This window comes from Ranitomeya imitator, chromosome 4, assembly GCF_032444005.1.
Source record: "Ranitomeya imitator isolate aRanImi1 chromosome 4, aRanImi1.pri, whole genome shotgun sequence".
In the NCBI taxonomy this organism is placed as follows: Eukaryota; Metazoa; Chordata; class Amphibia; order Anura; family Dendrobatidae; genus Ranitomeya; species Ranitomeya imitator.
The window spans coordinates 527577966-527598249 of NC_091285.1; the positions used below are offsets into that span (position 1 = coordinate 527577966).

A 20284-nucleotide genomic window follows, 5' to 3' on the forward strand; every position below is an offset into this window, starting at 1 on the left:
CATCCTGGTATGCATGGGCCCCTCATCCCTATCCTGGTATGCATGGCCCCCTCATCCCTACCCTGGTATGCATGGCCCTCTTTTCCATCCTGATGTGCATGGCTCCCTCATCCCTATCCTGGCATGCAAACTGATGTCAGAAACCCCAGATACACCTCTGGATAGATTGAACAATACGGGTTAGACAGATGTCATTATAGGGGTGCAAGTTGCCCCCTTTGATATCAGACTTCATGGTTCCCCCCCCCCCTTTTTTTTCTCTCTCTTTCCTCTCCCCCCTTATTCCTCTTCTTCATCTCATTCTTTCCTTTCGTGTTTATACCATTATTAGTTGGAGTGATCTAGCTTCTCTTGTTTGGGTCGCTCTCTTTCAGCGGAAGTCGGCAGCTGACAATGTGCTCACTACTAAAGAGCGAGCAATGAATACTCACTGCCCTCCATGCACATAGTCCCGGCACGCAGAGCAGCGAATATTCTGGCAGCTGTCATTCTGCTTGTAAGCAGCGCATCACGTCTCTGCCATTCACTGCTTAAAAGTATAAAGCAGCTGCTGGCACTGGAACAAGATGCTGCGAGGGAGAGCAGGAAGCTTAGTCTAATGGTTTGGTTTTTTAATGTTTTTCTGATGGGGCCACGCATATCAGAATGCGGATGGGGGCCAATCATACCAGGATAAAGATAGGGCCATGTATACCAGGACAGAGAGATGGGGTCGTGCATACTAATAATAATAATAATAATAATACTGGGATGGGAGCTAATCATACCAGGCTAATGATGGGGCCATGCATACTGGGACGGAGATGGAGGCCATGCATACCAGGTATATATGGTCCCCTCATCCCCATCCTGGTATGCATGGGCCCCTCATCCCTATCCTGGTATGCATGGCCCCCTCATCCCTACCCTGGTATGCATGGCCCTCTTTTCCATCCTGATGTGCATGGCTCCCTCATCCCTATCCTGGCATGCATGGCTCCCTCATCCCTATCCCGACATGTACGGCACCCTTATCCTTATTCTGGTGTGCATGGCCGCCTCATCCCCAACCTGGTATTCATGTCCCCCTTATCTCTAGCCTTGTAGGAATGGTCCTCCTCATCTTTATCCTGGTATGCATGGCCTCCATCTCCGTCCCAGTATGCATGGCCCCATCATTAGCCTGGTATGATAAGCTCCCATCCTAGTATGCACGACCCCATCTCTCTGTCCTGGTATACATGGCCCTATCTTTATCCTGGTATGATTGGCCCCCATCCGCATTCTGGTATGCGTGGCCCCATCAGAAAAACATTAAAAAACCAAACCATTAGACTAAGCTTCCTGCTCTCCCTCGCAGCATCTTGTTCCAGTGCCAGCAGCTGCTTTATACTTTTAAGCAGTGAATGGCAGAGACGTGATGCGCTGCTTACAAGCAGAATGACAGCTGCCAGAATATTCGCTGCTCTGCGTGCCGGGACTATGTGCATGGAGGGCAGTGAGTATTCATTGCTCGCTCTTTAGTAGTGAGCACATTGTCAGCTGCCGACTTCCGCTGAAAGAGAGCGACCCAAACAAGAGAAGCTAGATCACTCCAACTAATAATGGTATAAACACGAAAGGAAAGAATGAGATGAAGAAGAGGAATAAGGGGGGAGAGGAAAGAGAGAGAAAAAAAAAGGGGGGGGGAACCATGAAGTCTGATATCAAAGGGGGCAACTTGCACCCCTATAATGACATCTGTCTAACCCGTATTGTTCAATCTATCCAGAGGTGTATCTGGGGTTTCTGACATCAGTTTGGCGCCTCCCCCCCCCCCCCCCCCCCTCCCCAGGACATATGGGATTTTCACACTTAGGCTGGGCTGGGGTCACACTAGCGTATTACAACCGACGCGAGATCCTAATGATCCTCGGCTCCTGCTCTGCTGCGAGCAGGAGCTGAGTGTCATGCGTCTGTGCTCCGATTCTCTCGCACAGGGAGGATCGGAGCACAGCTGCGGAGGAGGAACTAATTTCTCCATCTCCTCCAGTGCTGGGGTCCGCTTATAACGCACATCACTCGGATGTTATCCGAGTGATGTGCGCTGTCTCACTCGCACCCATAGGCTCATATGGGTGCGAGTGAGCCGAGACTCGGCCGAGTGTCCGTGACAATTGCAGCATGCTGTGATTGTCTCAGACCGAGGAAAACGGCCACCAAAAAGTCGGCTGCTGGGAGCTGCCCCATAGCTTAACCCCTTTCTGCCAGCTGACGGAATAGTACGTCAGCTGGCAGATCCCCTGCTTTGAGGTGGGCTCCGGCAGTGAGCCCACCTCAAAGCCGCAACATGTCAGCTGTTTTGTACAGCTGACATGTGCGCGCAATGAGCGCGAGCGGAATCGCGATCCGCCCGCGCCCATTAACTAGTTAAATGCCGCCGTCAAGCGCTGACAGTGGCATTTAACTAGCGCTCCCGGCCACGCGGCTGGAGGTGCTCGCACTGTTGACCCCCGTCACATGATCGGGGGTCAGCAGTGCATTGCCATAACAACCAGAGGTCTCCTTGAGACCTCTATGGTTGTTGATGGCCGATTGCTTTGAGCGCCACCCTGTGGTCGGCGTTCAAAGCAACCCTGCATTTCTGCTACATAGAGGTGATCTGTGCATCACCTCTATGTAGCAGAGGCGATCGAGTTGTGCATGCTTCTAGCCTCCATAGGAGGCTATTGAAGCATGCCAAAATTAAAAAAAAAGTGATTAAAAATATAAAAAAAATAAAAAATATATAAAAGTTCAAATCACCCCCCTTTCGCCCCAATCAAAATAAAACAATTAAAAAAAAATCAAACACACACATATTTGGTATCGCCGCGTTCAGAATCGCCCGATCTATCAATAAAAACAAAGGAAAAAAAATCAAAACGCCAAAATTACGTTTTTTTGGTCGCCGTGACATTGCATTAAAATGCAATAACGGGCGATCAAAAGAACGTATCTACACCAAAACGGTATAGTTAAAAACTCCAGCTCGGCACGCGAAAAATGAGCCCTCACCTGACCCCAGATCACGAAAATTGGAGACGCTACAGGTATCGGAAAATCGCGCAATTTTTTTTTTTTTTTAAGCAAACTTTGGATTTTTTTTTCATCACTTAGATAAAAAATAACCTAGACATGTTAGGTTTCCATGAACTCGTAATGACCTGGAGAATCATAATGGCAGGTTAGTTTTAGCATTTGGTGAACCTAGCAAAAAAGCCAAACAAAAAACAAGTGTGGGATTGCACTTTTTTTGCAATTTCATCACACTTGGAATTTTTTTCCCGTTTTCTGTTACATGGCATGGTAAAACCAATGGTGTCGTTCAAAAGTACATCTCGTCCTGCAAAAAATAAGCCCTCACATGGCCATATTGACGGAAAAATAAAATAGTTATGGCTCTGGGAAGGAGGGGAGCAAAAAACGAAAATGAAAAAGCGGAAAAAGCTCCGGGGGTGAAGGGGTTAACATTGGTCAAAGTGCAATGCGATTTTTTAACGTATTGTACTCGTCCGTTTAAGTCGCCAGTGTGACCCCAGCCTTAGTCATGTGCCCACGAGCTCCTCTCCCTAATGCTCTCAATGTTCAGTGAAAAACTGAGAGAAGTAGAAGAGAATCTCGTTGTCACAGCTGAATTCTCACAACTAATGCACTGCACACTTTTAGGATTCTCCCTTGCCGGTGGACAGTCATGTCAGCACAAGTATGTGATTTGTATACTTCTGACCACATTCTGACTAGATTTTCCCGGCCTCTCTCAGTTCATTTTCATTGAGTGAGGCCACACATGTCTATTCAGCACGTGACCGCACGTATGTAAAATCGCCAGCACGAGAGAATCCTGACAGCGTGCAGGGCGCACTGTGAGAAGTCAGAAGTCTGCAGTCACAAAGAATGACTGCAGACTCATCACAAACCTGGACATCCCCTTTAATGCTCCTAACATAAATAAAAACATGAGAATTAGTTAGTATTACAAACAACATTTACATCCAGGTACCTTATAGATGACGTCGTCTCTGGTGTCGTTCTCCTTCTTTTCTTCATCTTGTCCAGACCCCATGATGAGTTTTCTCATCCACAGTCGTCTCTGCAAATTTCTATCTTCTCCGCTCTTTTGCAGAAAATCTCCACATGATGCCCTTAAAGATACAAGTGTCATTATAATGCTCCTGAATGAAAAATTGCCCCTCACTATATTGGCTGCACAAATATGACCCCCACACTGTCCCTCTTATGGTATATGCTCTTCACACTGACCTCTCCTTTCCATACCGGCCTCCCTCTTCACACTGTCCTCTCACACTGTGTCCTCCCTATAGGGCACAGTATTTATACTGTACTCTCTCATCACACTCCCCCTTCCTGGTATACTGTCCCCTCTTGGCTGTGCCCTTACACTGTCCCTCCATGCTATGCCCCCACTACTCAGTTTCTATTCTGTGTCCACTCACTTTTCTCCCCCCATACTGTCTCCTCACACTATTCCCCTCCCTCGTCATACTGTCTCCTCTCACATCCCCCCTGTTCACCATACTGTCTCCTCATATATTTACCCCTCACTTTCTACACTGCCTGCTCACCTGACTCCCCATACTATGTCTGCACACATCCCATCACCCTCATACATGTTTCCTCATACATGCCCTCATTCCCCCGTACTGTTTCCTCATATATGCCCCCCATCCCCCCCTTTGCTCTTCATTTTGTGTCCTCAAATCTCCCCCACACATTAAATCCCCCAATCCCCACTCCAATTCTCCCCACACAAAAAATCCCCCATTCCCTAGACAGCCCCTCATCACCCCCCATCTCCTCATCCCCCCACAGCCCCTCATCGACCCCATCTCCCCCTCATCACCCCCACACAGGCCCCCATCATCCCCCCATTCTCCACAGCCCCTCATCATCCCCCCATTCCCCACAGGCCTTCATCATCCCCCATACAGACCCTCATCATCCCCTCCCATTCCCCACACAGGCCCTCATCATCACCCACACAGCCTCTCATCACCCCCCTTCTCCCCCAAAGCCCCTCATCATCACCCCTTCTCCCACACAACCCCTCATCACCACCATTCCCTACACAGCACCTCATAATCCCCCCATTCCCAAAACAGCCTCTTATCATCCACTACACAGCCCCTCATCACCCCCATTCCCCACACACCTCGGTAATCTCACAACGCTCCATGCTGCAGGCTCTCGGTCCTCTAGCAGCCTCAGCAGCTTCCTGCTATCGTGTCTTCACTTGACTGAAGGAGGCCCCGCCCCTTCCGGTGACATCATTACCTCCCTAAATCACCTCCGTTCTAGGCACTGCAGTCAGATCTTCAATTGTACTCGTGTCTGTAAGATACGAGTACAATTGAATACTGGGAGCCGGCGCGCTGCAGCTTCTCTGTGCCGGCTGTCAGCTTGACAGTCGGCACAGAGAACAGCTGAAACCCAGTCCGAGGGGGCGGCAGAATGCAGCTGCCAGGGGAGACACTGCGGGCCGCCACATTAGGTGGCCCGACTGCGCCCCCCTGCCAGCTGTGCCCGGGGCACATGCCTCGGCTGCCCCCCCCCAGATACGCCTCTGAATCTATCTTCCTTATGGCTTTGAAAAGAGGGATTGAAAATCCTGAGAGTCCATATACATAATCCAAGGACTCTGAACCTGCAGATATTTCTCCATTGAACCATTAACGTCAGCTGACAATTCCTCCATACTTTTGGAGGCTGCTCGTCTCCTTGACCCATTCAGACATATTCGGAGATTGGGATGATTTCCATTGTCTCAGGATCACAGTGCGTGCAGCAGTTAAGCAGAATCTTAGGAGCCCCTTTTTCTGAAACCGAAACCGAACCATTTTGTTGAGAAATATAAAAAAAATGTAAAAAAGCCCATGCAGTCAGATCAAACCAGTGGACATCTAGAACAACATGTTTCGGCCTATAACAAGGCCTTAGTCATGGACCATGTGGATTATTCATCGCCGGGTCACACATTTTTTGTCAATATAGAATACAGCCAGCAAAGGATTGTATATTCTCAGCTGCCTTGGTTGTAACCTGGCACAATGCCGGATGATGACATTTCCAAGGGAGTATGTTCTCTGGATCCTTATTCACTCATACAACGCGTTTCGAAGTGGGGTTGACTCCATCAGGTAATGTACCTGACGAAGGAGTCAACCCGACTTTGAAACGCGTTGAATGAATGAATAAGGATCTAGAGAACATATTCCCTTGTCTTTATTCACTTAGACAGGACTGAACAGTGAGCTACACGGCCGCTACAAAATCTTCAATTCTGCACTCACATCTGGTTTTAACATGTGTTTTTCACAAAAAGAACACAAACATAATGTAAGGACATGTTCACGTCATTTTTTTTTTGCAGCCTGACATGTCTGTTTTTTACCTGATTTATAGATCAGAATTGCCTGTTAAAGTGAATGCATTAGTCAAGAAGTCTTCACTCGAATGCCATCGCTGTGTCATCCACGTGCTCTTTAAAAAATGCCACTGGACACATGGACCAAGTGAAGTATTTAACACAAATACCCATACTACGTGAATATTGAGGAAGAAAAGTCATAAACTGGATATAACACAAGAAAAAACGGGCCCTGACACCCACAGAGTATAATCCTAAAATTATTATTTATTAAAGGTACATTAAAATTAGAAACAACAATAAAACACAGAGGCTGCTAAGCTTACATGCAGGGAAAGCACACTCATGAAATAAAGTGCACGTGAAGCATCATAACCAACTTCATAGATTACACTATGGAGGTCTGTCTGAGTATAGTAACTGGGTTAGAATCCAAGCAGTCAGAACTACAGATGACCAAAATGTAAGAAAAAGTACTTAAAGTGAAGAAATATGTGCTTAACCCCTTTCTGCCATCGGACGTACTATTCCGTCTAATGGCAGAGCCCCCGCTTTGATGCGGGATCTGGCGGTGAACAGCTAGTTAAATGCCGCTGTCAAAAACTCTTAACAGCGGCATTTAATAATCGCTTTTCCGTCCATCCAGCGGGAAATGCGTCCACCGCTGACTCTGGTCACCAGAGGTCTCCTGCAGACCTCTATGGTTGTTGATGCCAGATTGCTGTGAGCGCCACCCAGTGGTCGGCGCTCATAGCAATGCTGTCATTCAGCTACATAGGAGCGATTTGAGCATCGCCTTTCTGTAGCAGAGCTGACCGAGTTGTGGAAGCTTCTAGCCTCTCATGGAGACTATTGAAGCATGGCAAAAATAAAAAAAAAAGTTTTTAAAAATATGAAAAAAAAAAAAAAAAAAAGTTTAAATCACCCCCCTTTCGCCCCATTCAAAATAAAACAATTAAAAAAATCAAACCTATACATATTTGATATCGCCGCGTGTTGCCCGATCTATCAATAAAAAAAGGATTAACCTGATCGCTAAACGGCGTAGCAAGAAAAAAATTCAAAACCGCAGAATTACGTTTTTTTGGTCGCCATGACATTGCATCAAAATGTAATAACGGGCGATCAAAAAACGAATCTGCACTAAAATGGTATAATTAAAAACGACCTCTCAGCATGCAAAAAATAAGCCCTCTCCTGACCCCAGATCACGAAAAATGGAGATGCTACGGGTATCGGAAAATGGCGCAATTTTTATTTTTTAGCAAAGTTTGGAATTTATTTTTACCACTTAGAATAAAAATAACCTAGTCATGTTTGGTGTCTATGAACTCGTAATGACCTGGAGAATTAAAATGGCAGGTCAATTTTAGCATTTAGTGAACCGAGCAAAAAAGCCAAACAAAAAACCAGTGTGGGATTGCACTTTTTTTGCAATTTCACCGCACTTGGAATTTTTTTCCCATTTTATAGTACATGATATGGTAAAACCAATGGTATCTTTTAAAAGTACAACTTGTCCCACAAAAAATAAGCCCTCACATGGCCATATTCACAGAAAAATTAAAATGTTATGGCTCTGGGAAGGAGGGGAAAGAAAAATGAAAACGCAAAACCGAAAAAAGCTCTGGGGGCAAGAGAGAGAGCACTCATTAGGGTAAAAACTGCACCATGCAACATGAAAAATATATAAATTGAACCTGCAAAAAAGGGCCTGTATTAGTAGTGCACAATAAATAAAATATCCTAATGGATTGAACATACAGTAAATGGCCAACAGGCAGGAAAAGTACTTACATGTGGACCTCGTTATTGGAGTGTCCCCCACCGCCCCAAAATCGGCAGTCAGATGCCATCAATGTGTCATCCATGTGCTCTTTACAAAAATGCCACAATGGACACATGAAACAAGTGGCTGAAAATTAGAACCAGCACCTTGTTTAAAGATGATCCAATCTTATGTAAAGAAAAGATGTCTGAGCAAGGCTTTACTCCAGTGAGCGCCTCTTTATTCAGCTCATCGGTGGGGTTTCCAGAGGTCAGACCTCTACTGATACTTATTATCTATGCTTATGTCAGGCTATGATAATAGTATCAAAGTCCCATACATCTATTGTTTCCCAAGCCCCATACTTACATATGATTCTTATAGTTTCTTATTAAAGGGAACCTTTCACCCCCAAAATCGAAGGTGAGCTAAGCCCACCGGCATCAGGGGCTGATCTACAGCATTCTGTAATGCTGTAGATAAGACCCCGATGTAGCCTGCAAGATGAGAAAAAGAGGTTAGATTATACTCACCCAAGGGCGGTCCTGGTCTAGTTCTGGTACGATGGGCGTCGTGGTCCGGGGCCTCCCATCTTCTTACGATGACGTCCTCTTCTTGTATTCACGCTGTGGTTGAGGGCAGAGCAAAGTACTGCAGTGCGCAGGCGCCGGGAGAGGTCAGGGGAGACAAAGTGCGCCTGCATCGGAGCCGCAGCATAAAGACAAGAAGAGGACGTCATCGTAAGAAGATGGGAGGCCCCGGACCACGACGCCCATCGGACCAGAACTAGACCGGGACCGCCCTTGGGTGAGTATAATCTAACCTCTTTTTCTCATCTTTTAGGATACATCGGGGGCTTATCTACAGCATTCCAGAATGCTGTAGATAAGCCCCTGATGCTGGTGGGCTTAGCTGACCTTCGATTTTGGGGGTGACAGGTTCCCTTTAAGGCTTCTGTGGTCACATTCATTGAGTGCAGTCTATGTCTGTGCGCATTGCTGACCTGAAGGTGATGTTGGGCGCTACTTACAATCTATATGGTCAGTTGAACAGTTCTGAAAACATTTTTTTTATATTTTTTATGCTTTGTTGTACTAACCTGTCCTTAGACGACCACTTTCTTCTATTTGCCACATTCATACCTTTTATTTATATGACACATACGGAACAATACAAGAAGAAAAGATTCAGGATGGCGATCCTTTTATTCTGCACAGAGGAGAGGAGCAGACGTTAGTATAAAAGGAGAAGAGTTTCTATAGGAGGAGGGAGATAACGAGGTTTACATACAAGTATTGTTGTGTCTCTTTATGGCAGCTAACAAAGAAGGCTCTACTTACTAATAATGATATAAGTATTTGTATTTGGACATTTTTTGTATGAATTCACATAGGACAAATTATTTTCACATTTTGAGGGTAGTTAAAGCATACGGCAATCTAAGCCTCATAGCTGACTGTAATCCTTATTATAACAAAGGAAATGTTAAAGGAGCCCTGATACTAGGAGAAAACTGATATAGGCACGGCTTACATGTGTGGTATGTATGTAAATGTTTCTGGAAGTTCAAGGAGCTCTAAATGTCGTTTAATTGCATGGAACATGATGCGTAGATTGGGTTGGCTGTCCCTTCATAATATGTGTTTCTTAGAGGGACTGTTTACTCAATGACAATTGTGTGAATCAGTCTAATCGCTGTCTTACTTTCTTACATTGTAGGTTGGATAAAAACATTTGATAAATATTACTATGACCAGACTCAGCACATTCTGAACAACATGGTAGTGAAGCTACAAGAAGACCCTCGTCGTAGGTTCATCTGGTCGGAGATTTCCTTCTTTTCAAAGTGGTGGGACAACATTAATTCGCAGAAGAGGGCAGCAGTCCGCAGGTAACGCGCTATCACGTCTGGGATTTTTATTCTATAGGTCTAGACCGAATTCACGCACCACGTTTTTGTGAAAAACGCGTTGTTAATAGTGTTTTGTTTTGCATCTTTTGTATTTGGAGATTTTACTTTGAGGACTTTAGATTCATTTTCTCATAAGTTTCTTTATCGGACTTCAAAATAAGCACTTGAAAAACATGAAAAATACATATGCAAAATGTCTTTAAATTAAAACTCCACCAAAAATACCCTCAAAAGGCTTGGGACGTTTTAAGGAACCCTAGACTATTATGTTATCTCAATCAGACTTGTTTTAATCGTAGCATCAGAGGATTTCTGCCGACTGGTCTACTATTTTATGAAAAAAAAGAAAAACATATTCAATTTTTCCAGATTACATTTATTACATGTAATGTAATGTAATGTATGTAGAGGTGAAAGTGGTATACCAGCCTTAAAGGCTATGGACACCATTAACATGGAAAATAATGTTTTCCCTTATGTTAGTGGTTACCTTTAGTTAATAAAATTGCTCTAAATTTAAGTCTGCAATCTTCAATTTTTCATTAATTTTCAGACTAATATGCAATATGTAGCCTGATGTAAGTTTCAGATTTTTATTTTGTGGGAGTGTCTCTCCCTGTAATATAGGCTGGATGTCTGTGTGAATCCAGTCTTCATTAGCATATGTATCAGCATAACTTCTATCCTGCACTTATTCCTCATGTGCTTTTCTCATTTTTTGTTGACACTGACACACGTAGACACATTAGAATAAATGTGTCTCTGCAGATGTCAGCGTGTTTTCACGGACCGTGTGCCCATGTGCAAAACAGAGAGACATGTCAATGTTCGTGGGAGCGCACGGATCACACGGGCCCATTAAAGTCAACGGGTGCATGGGAACACGTACCGCACACGGATGCCGTCCGTGTGCTTTTTTTTAAAGTCATAGGGTTAAAATTCAAACAAATTGTTTCAATACACGGACAGCACACGGACGATAAACACGAACACATGGATAGCACATGGATGACACACGGATGGCCTACGTGCACACACGGACACAGATAGCTCCGTGACCGTTTTTTCCGGTACCGTAAATATCTGGATGTGTGAGACTGGCCCGAGAGCAACTTAATATAGAAAAAAGAGACCCTGATTCCAGTGATGTCACTTAGTTTACTGGGTACAGTAGTTGTGACTCAAGCAGAGTTCTGAGATAAAACCCAAGATAGAAATATAATAAGCAAATTCCCTGCAGTAAATTAATAAACAGCATTATTGCATGAAAATAATATAGGGTACTTAATTAACATAATTTTTATAAAAAAAAATGTAAAAGCCACCTCACCACTTCATGGTGACCCTAATCAGGAGAGTCCTAACATATAACATTAAAACCTTACCATTTGTCAATTAACGTACATGTGGATAAAGGCTGAGAAAAACTGAGTCCGGCTAGTAGACACACAGCCATGGGGAAACACATGCATATAATGCACGACTCAAAGAAAGGACAGGCCACACCTTAATATTCAAAAACCCTAAAAACGTATTCAATAGAGCAATGTGTATAAAATAACAATTTTATTAAAAAAAAAAACCTAATTAAAAAAACAACATAAACACAAGGATATTTAAAATATATAAAAGGAATAAGAGGGGGATGGGTATGTCCAAAGATAAAAAATCAAGATGATTTTTCAAAATCTTCCTGTGTTAATATGATGTCATAGACAATACATAGTGACCCAAAATAGGGTGAGGTAGTGTAAAGAGGTCAAGAGTACAGTGACTAGAATCCTAATATATAGAATAATACAAAGAAATATAAGATTGGAAGTGAATCATTTTGTTATTGGAAATGAAACCACATAGACAGTAGGATAATGAAATAAATAACATTAGTGTCAGTCATAAATGGCAAATCAGAACCACAGCAGACTACTAGGGCACTGAAAGTGCAATACAGGTACAGGCCGTGATGTAAAATGCTGAGAGCAATGTATATTAAAGCTTGGGCCATATCATAACCCCCTCACACCGCTCCAATGCTGCGTCCCTACCGCTTCATCAGGGGTTATAATGCCCAGCTCAAAGAAAACACAGGCCACACCTTTATATGTATATGGTGCAATCAAACTGAATAAACAGCAACATTTCCTTAGTTTTTGTTCTAGTTTGTTTGCATTTTGTACATACAAAGGTGTGGTCTGCCTTTACTTTGAGCTGTACATTATATTCATGTGGTTCCCCTTGGCTGTGTGTCTACTAAGCCTGGTTCAGTCCTTCTCTGCCCTTATCCACATGCATGTCACTTGATAAATGGTAAGGTTTTAATATTAGAGATTAGCACCGTCCCGATTAGGGTCACCGTGACGTGGTGGGATGGCTTTTTCATTTTTTTTATTAAAATTATGTTACTTAAGTACCCTATATTATCTTGATAAACTATTGCTGTTTATTCATTTACTTCAGGGCAGGGCCGGACTGGCCATTTGACAATTCTGGCAAATGCCAGAAGGGCCTGTCTGGCCATGGGCTGCCTTGTCTGCAATGTTGTTAAAAGAATAAGTGTTTTCAAGACACCCATACTGTTAAGAATTGTGATGAAGCACAAAGTCGCTTACTCCATCACTTACCCCAGCAGATCATGGGTATCATTAGAAATATTGGGCTTTAGAAAATCTTACTTTTCTCTTCGCCACGACAGCACCCACTTGAGAGAGGGGATCCGCCCCTAGGAACAGGAAACCCTATGGAGAGAATAAAAGGGGCGGTCCCCCTCGCTCCCACAGTTGGTTTCCTGTTCCTACGGGAGACCTGGAGAGAAGAGGATCCCCAGCCTGGATGCCGCTTGCGCGGTTTACCTTAACAGGGACGGCAAGGGCTCTAGAGCTGGAAGCAGCGTCGGGGGTCCTGTGGCAGCTTCCCCCCTCTGCTGGCAAGTACCGTGAGGCCAGGATCGGGGAGTCGCCTGGCTCACGGAGAGGCATCCAGCGAGACCTGCGGCCCGGACCGCTGCGGTAAGATCCTGTGACGCCAGCCTCGGGTGGCGCACAGGCGGCGTAGGGCCCAGTAAATTCTCCCCCGGAAGTATTACTACAACTTCCGGGGTGAAGGAGGAGGAGGACGGCGCCTGCGCAATTGCTGGTGGGAGCGCGGGCGCGCACAGCAAGAGGCGCGCACAGCAGAGGCGCGCACGGCAGAGGCGCGCACAGCAGAGTCGCAACCCGGACTTCCGGGTGCGACAGGAAGAAGATGGCGGCCCCCATAACAAAAGGACGCCGGCGCTGATTCCCGGCGTCCACTATGGCATCTCCTCAAGAGACAATGTTGCCTTCGTCTGAGGTTAACGCTGTCACACCAGGAAGCCGGACTAGCAGCCGCAGATCATCCTCCAAGAGCGCCAGGGAAAAGAGATCGGACCGGTCGGTTCCTCCATCTGTGCCTCCGTCTCCTCCTCTCCAGCCGGTATTATGACAGCTTCAGGGGTGAGTGTATGTCTGCCCTATTTTAAGCTGATTATACTCCCTCTCTCATCTAATTCCCTAGGTTAAAAGAACAGGGAAATCAAAACATAAGCAATGTGCCTTATGCTCTCAGCCGCTCCCGGATACCTACCTAAAAAAGTTATGCCACTCTTGCATCGAATCCACCTTACGAGAGGAGTCTTCAGTAAGGTCGGATGATATACGTACTATGATAAGGGAGGAGTTGCGAGCCTTTCGAGACTCGGATAAAATTCCTGGAAGTAGGAAGAAACACAGCTCGCCTATATCTGAACAGTCATCTGAGGTTGAGGATAAGGAGTCGGACAGTTCTCAAGAGGTTATATCCTCGGAAGGTGAACAGGATACATGTTTCCCTACAGAAAGCATTGACAATTTAGTCAGATCAGTACGTAACACCATGGGTATGGAAGATACTAAGACCCTTAAAACACCACAGGACGTGATGTTTGCTGGCCTGTCCGAGAGAAAGAAACCTTCCTTTCCGGTTATTCCTGCAATAAAGGAATTAGTTAAAAAAGAGTGGGAAAGCCAGGGGCAAAGAGGGTTGCCGTCTTCCTCAAAACGTCGCTATCCCTTTAATGATGATGATTTCACCAAATGGATAAAGGCCCCAAAAGTTGATGCGGCAGTGGCATCCACTTCTAAAAAATCTTTATTACCTGTTGAAGATTCAGGATCCCTGCAAGACCCGCTCGATCGAAAAGCAGACTCCCTTTTAAAAAGAGCTTGGGAATCCTGTACATGAGCCTTTAGACCAGCTATCTCTGCCACATGTACTGCCAGATCCATGATGGTTTGGTTGAATGATCTGGAAGAAGGCTTAAAAGGTGGCCTTTCCCGTAATAAACTCATGTCATCCATTCCATTAATTAGAGGAGCTACTGCCTTTTTGGCAGATTCTTCGGCTGATTCCATCCGTCTAGCAGCCAAATCAGCAGGACTAACTAACGCGGCTCGCCGCGCCTTGTGGCTAAAAGGGTGGAAAGGCGATCCACAAACAAAGTCCAAGTTATGTGGTCTGCCCTGCCAGGGTGAGTACCTGTTTGGTGCTCAATTGGATGAAATTCTTACCAAAGCGGGTGAGAGGAAGAAAGGGTTCCCTAATAACGCTTATCTTCCATCTTATAGGCGAGCATTCCGAAAGCCCATGTTCAACAGGAGACGGGACTATAAAAACCAGGACCGTTGGGCTAATAAGGACTTTAAGCAGAAGGGAGCCTTCTTCGGAAAACGCCCCTTCAAACCTGAGGATAAACCCCGCTAGGACAGATCTACCCGTTGGTGGTAGGTTGTCCTTCTTCTCCGCACAATGGCTGGCAATAACATCTAATTCATGGGCAACTAGCCTTATAACTACAGGCTTAAAACTAAGATTTTCTCAAGTTCCGCCGGACTCGTTTTGTTTGACCTCCTTAGGTTCACCTTCACAACAAGAGGCCTTGGAACAGGAAATAATAACTCTCCTGTCCAAAGGAGTATTAGTGGAAGTCCCTTTTCATCAAAAAGGAAGGGGATTTTATTCCCCTTTATTTTTGATTTCAAAACCTGACGGATCATATAGAACAATAATTAACCTCAAGAGACTAAACGTCTTCTTAGAGAACCAAACGTTTAAAATGGAATCCATTCGGTCAGCTGTCAAGCTTCTGTTTCCCCATTGCTTCATGGCAGTCCTTGACCTAAAAGATGCATACTATCATCTGCCAATCTTCAGAGAGCATCAACAATATCTACGGGTGGCAGTTATGGTCAAAGGTCAGATACGGCATTATCAATACACATCAATGCCCTTTGGACTATCAATAGCCCCTAGAGTTTTCACAAAACTAATGTCAGAAGTAATGTCGTATTTGAGGCTAAAAGACACCCTCATAATACCCTATTTGGATGACTTATTGATAGTCGGGAACTCTCTTTCTCAATGTCATCAACGCATGTCTGATTCAATTTCATCCTTGCAGGGGTTAGGGTGGTTGGTGAATTGGGAAAAATCTAGATTATCCCCCACAACTGAGCAAAAATTTTTAGGAATTATTCTAGACTCTACAAATCAAATGTGCTTTCTTCCCGAGTCAAAACAGATATCAATCATAAACAAAGTACAATCAGTGATTAACCACCCTCTAATTTCCCTAAGAGAAGGTATGTCCCTTCTTGGTTCATTCACTTCCTGTATTTCGGCTGTTCCATGGGCCCAATTCCATAGCAGGAAATTACAGTATACAATACTTCGTGAGGAAGAAAGATTACTTGGCCGATTAGATGCTCTTATTTCCTTAACGACAGACGTGATACAATCTCTCACTTGGTGGTTAAATCCGAATCATCTTTCCAGTGGGGTCCCCTGGGTGGTAAAACCATCAAAAACTATTTTCACTGACGCTAGTCCTAGTGGGTGGGGAGCATATTTAGAAGATCAAATAGTGCAAGGTCTGTGGTCTCCTACAGAATCAGATGATTCTTCTAATAAAAAAGAGCTGAAGGCTGTTTATCATGCCTTATCTAAATTTCTTCCGCAGCTACACGGAACACATACAAGAGTCTTCTCAGACAACATGACAGCAGTAGCCTATATAAACCATCAAGGAGGAACAAGATCGGAAGGACTCATGTCTATAGCCAACGATATTCTAGCCATGGCAGAGGAACACCTTCTGTCCATTTCAGCGCTACATGTGAGAGGAATCGACAATTCGAGAGCAGATTTCCTCAGTCGCCACACTCTCCATCAAGGAGAATGGGTTCTAAATCGCCGTATCTTTTGTATGATAATAAAAAAGTGGGGCACTCCCGAAATAGATCTCTTTGCGACAAGACAAAACAGGCAAGTCAAAAAATTCGCATCATTGTTCCGATCTGATAATCCAGATATCTTCGACGCCCTACAGGTACCATGGGTATTCAAGAAGGCATATGCCTTTCCCCCGCTGATATTACTTCCGACAGTGATCAGGAAGATAAGGGAGGACAGAGCAAACGTGGTCCTAATTGCTCCATTCTGGCCCAAGAGGCCATGGTTTTCCTGGCTGAGAGCCATGTCAATCTCAGACCCATGGATCCTTCCAGAGGATCGAGATCTTCTCTCCCAGGGCCCCTTCAACCATCCTCAGGTGAAAGGTCTACGGTTGACAGCCTGGAACTTGAGAGGCAGCTGCTAAAGATGAGAGGTTTCTCAAATAAAGTGATTGACACTCTACTGCTAAGTAGAAAAAGATCCACTACCTCCATCTATGCAAGAGTGTGGAAAAAATATTTAAACCTCTACCCAACGGCCCTATGAAATGAAATTCATATTCCTACGATTCTAGAATTTCTACAAAAAGGGCGCGATCTAGGTCTGGCGGTCAGTACCTTAAAAGTACACATTTCTGCGCTAGCAGCTTTATATGGTCACGATATCGCAGGTAATAAGTGGGTAGCCAGGTTTGTTGCAGCATGCCAGAGGTCAGAGACAGTTCGAATTCCCCATGTACCACCTTGGGATGTTAATTTAGTTCTGGAAGCTCTTACAGACCATCCCTTTGAGCCACTACATTCAGCTCACATAAAACATGTCTCCCTCAAGACAGCGCTTCTTGTCGCCTTAGTGTCAGCAAGAAGAGTAAGTGACATACAGGCACTATCGATAGATCCTCCCTTTATGTCAGTTTTTCCAGACAGAGTTGTCCTTAAAACAGACCCTTCATACTTACCCAATGTATGCACCAAATTTCATAGAACACAAGAAATTTACCTTCCCTCCTTCTATGATAACCCTACAAGTCAGGAAGAACAAAGATATCACACATTAGATGTGAGGAGAGCCATATTAGCCTATTTAGATAGGACTAGCGCCTGGAGGAAGAGCAGGGCTCTCTTTGTTTCGTTCCAGGGTCATAGAAAAGGAGCTGGAATCACGAAGGGTACTTTATCTCGGTGGATTCGAGATGCGATATGTCTGGCCTATTCATCCAAAGGGGAGAATCCGCCTGAGACCGTAAGAGCACATTCCACCCGGGCGATTGCATCATCCTGGGCTGAACGAGCGGAGGTTCCATTAGAACAGATATGTAAGGCCGCAACCTGGTCTTCTCCTACTACCTTCTATAATCACTATAGATTGGACTTATCTTCTTCATCTGACTTGTCCTTCGGTAGATCAGTCCTTAACACGGTGATCCCTCCCAAATGACTATCTCTGAAAGTCTCTCAAGTGGGTGCTGTTGTGGCGAAGAGAAAACACCGGATTACGTACCGGTAATGCTCTTTTATAGAGCCACGACAGCACCCCTTCACTTCCCACCCTTATAGATTTTTTATTTTAGAAGCACGGTTAAGGGTGTTTGGTTCTTGTAGTTAGCCATACTTAAGTTAACTAGTTATAAACGATGATATTTAATGACCTACTAAAGTCTGGTGGGCGGTTCCTCGCAATCTCTGTAAACCCAACTGTGGGAGCGAGGGGGACCGCCCCTTTTATTCTCTCCATAAGGTTTCCTGTTCCTAGGGGCGGATCCCCTCTCTCAAGTGGGTGCTGTCGTGGCTCTATAAAAGAGCATTACCGGTACGTAATCCGGTGTTTCCTCCATCCAGGCAAATATTAGTAATTTATCCCCATCTGGTGCTTGGGGACGGGGCCAACATGGGCCTGTGTGATTTTAAATGCCAGGGCTGAATTTCAGCCCCAGTCCGTACCTGCTTCAGGGTATTTGCTTATTATGTTTCTATCTTGGGTTTTGTCTGTTTAGTGGCCAGTGTGAACATGCAGTTACATGCTGCATGCACACCAACTTATATCCCAGTGAATTTCATTTGGGTTGTTTTTTTCATCGTTCTGAGACTGCAGCAGAGCTGAGAAAGCTGACCCTGCCCACACCAGGCTCTGTATGTACATAGTCTGTTGACAGTGAGCTGATTATCACAGGAAGGGGCGAAGTTGGACAAGCAGTCCCATGAGACCTAGTCTAGCGGTGATAATATCCTGACAATGAAACCTTAATTATACATACACAGCACACAGCCTAATAAGTGACACATCACTGAAATCTGTGTTTTAACCCCTACATCATGCTTTCCTCAGATTACATAGTATAAACCTGGTGACAGATTCTCTTTAAGTTGACTTGCCTTTCACTGGGATGGAGATTGCTGCATTAGAAACCTCCCTCATCTGCCGTTTATAATTCTGCTATGAATACTAGATACAGTTGAAACCAGAAGTTTACATACACAATATAAAAAGACACGTGCATGTTTTCTCAATATCTGATATGAAATCAGATTAAACCTTTCCAGTTTTAGATCTATTAGGATTACAATAATTATAAATATTTGCCAAATTGTTGTGAATTCAGCTTTTGGGCTCCCTCCGGTGGTTTTAGAGGGTAATGCAGTTGTGCCTGGACTGCAGGAGTGGACAGGTGCATCTACTGATTGCAAAACTGACTGGGGTATATAGCTTTGCAGGATCCTTTAGTCAGTGCCAGTTGTCCATTGTTCTGGAAGGATTCACTTCCCTGCTGGTCTCTCCAGTTTGCTGTGCTTTTCTTCAAAGATAAGTCCTGGCTTTGTTTTTGCTGTCCACCTGCAGTGGACCTTATAGTTCTGTGCTTTTTCATGTTTTTGTCTTGTCCAGCTTAGTCTGTGAAGGATTTTTTGCAGCCTAGCTATTTCTCTGGAGATGCAGATATACCCCCCCATGTCTTTAGTCAGATGTGGTGATCCGTATTTTCTGCGGTGGATATTTTCTAGTGTTTTTATACTGACCGCATAGTACTCTGTTCTTTTCTTTCTTTTTAGCTAGTATGGCTGTTATGATCTGGTGGTTTAGGAGCAACATGGAACGAGCTCTAAAGGAAGTGGTATCTGTACTGACTGCAGTCCCTAAGCTCAACGTAGCCGTGGGATGCTCCTAACTCTCCCTAGGCACCTCGTCACAGCCTAAGAGCTAACTACCCCTAAAGATAGAAACAGGAAAGCTATCTTGCCTCAGAGAAAATCCCCAAAGGATAGATTAGCCCCCCACAAATAATGACTGTGAGAGGAGAGGGAAAAGACATACACAGAATGAAACCAGGATGAGCACAGGAGGCCAGTCTAGCTAGATAGAGAGGACGGGATGGAATACTGTGCGGTCAGTATAAAACACTACAAAAATCCACGCAGAGATAACAAAAATCTCCACACCTGACTAAAGGTGTGGAGGGTAAATCTGCTTCCCAGAGCTTCCAGCAACAGAATTAAATCATACTGACAAGCTGGACAAACATAGCAAGCACAGAACGGATAAGTCCACAACCTGTGGACAGAAAAGAGCAAGCAAGGACTTAACTTTGCTGAACTGGTCAGGATAACAGGGAAATCCAAAGAGATGTGAATCCAACCGGAACCATTTACAAGTGGCACTGGCTGAAGAAAGAGCCAGGCAGAAATAGCCGAGCAGAAAAGACAATCAGTGGAAGCAGCTGAAGACAGCTAAATCCAAGGAGCAGCCATACCACTTGAAACCACAAGAGGGAGCCCAAGAATGGAATTCACAACATATGGCCTCCTATGCTAAAATCTGATTTCATATCTGCGTATGTTATTTCCCTCTCCTCTCACAGTCAATATTTGTGGGGGGCTATCTATCCTTTGGGGATTTTCTCTGAGGCAAGATAGGTTTCCTGTTTCTGTCTTTAGGGGTAGTTAGATCTTAGGCTGTGCCGAGGGGTCTAGGGAGAGTTAGGTACCCCCCACAGCTACTT

At 44.7% G+C, this 20284-nt stretch overlaps 1 protein-coding gene across 1 annotated transcript in view; it reads left to right on the forward strand.

Annotated features, from left to right (window-relative positions):
- MAN2A2 (mannosidase alpha class 2A member 2) overlaps positions 1-20284 on the forward strand; it is a 243193-nt gene that overhangs the window by 122322 nt on the left and 100587 nt on the right. Inside the window, exon 5 of the mRNA XM_069766155.1 lies at positions 9873-10044. Coding sequence (XP_069622256.1) covers positions 9873-10044 — 172 coding nt within the window. The remainder of the gene's footprint in view (positions 1-9872; positions 10045-20284) is intronic.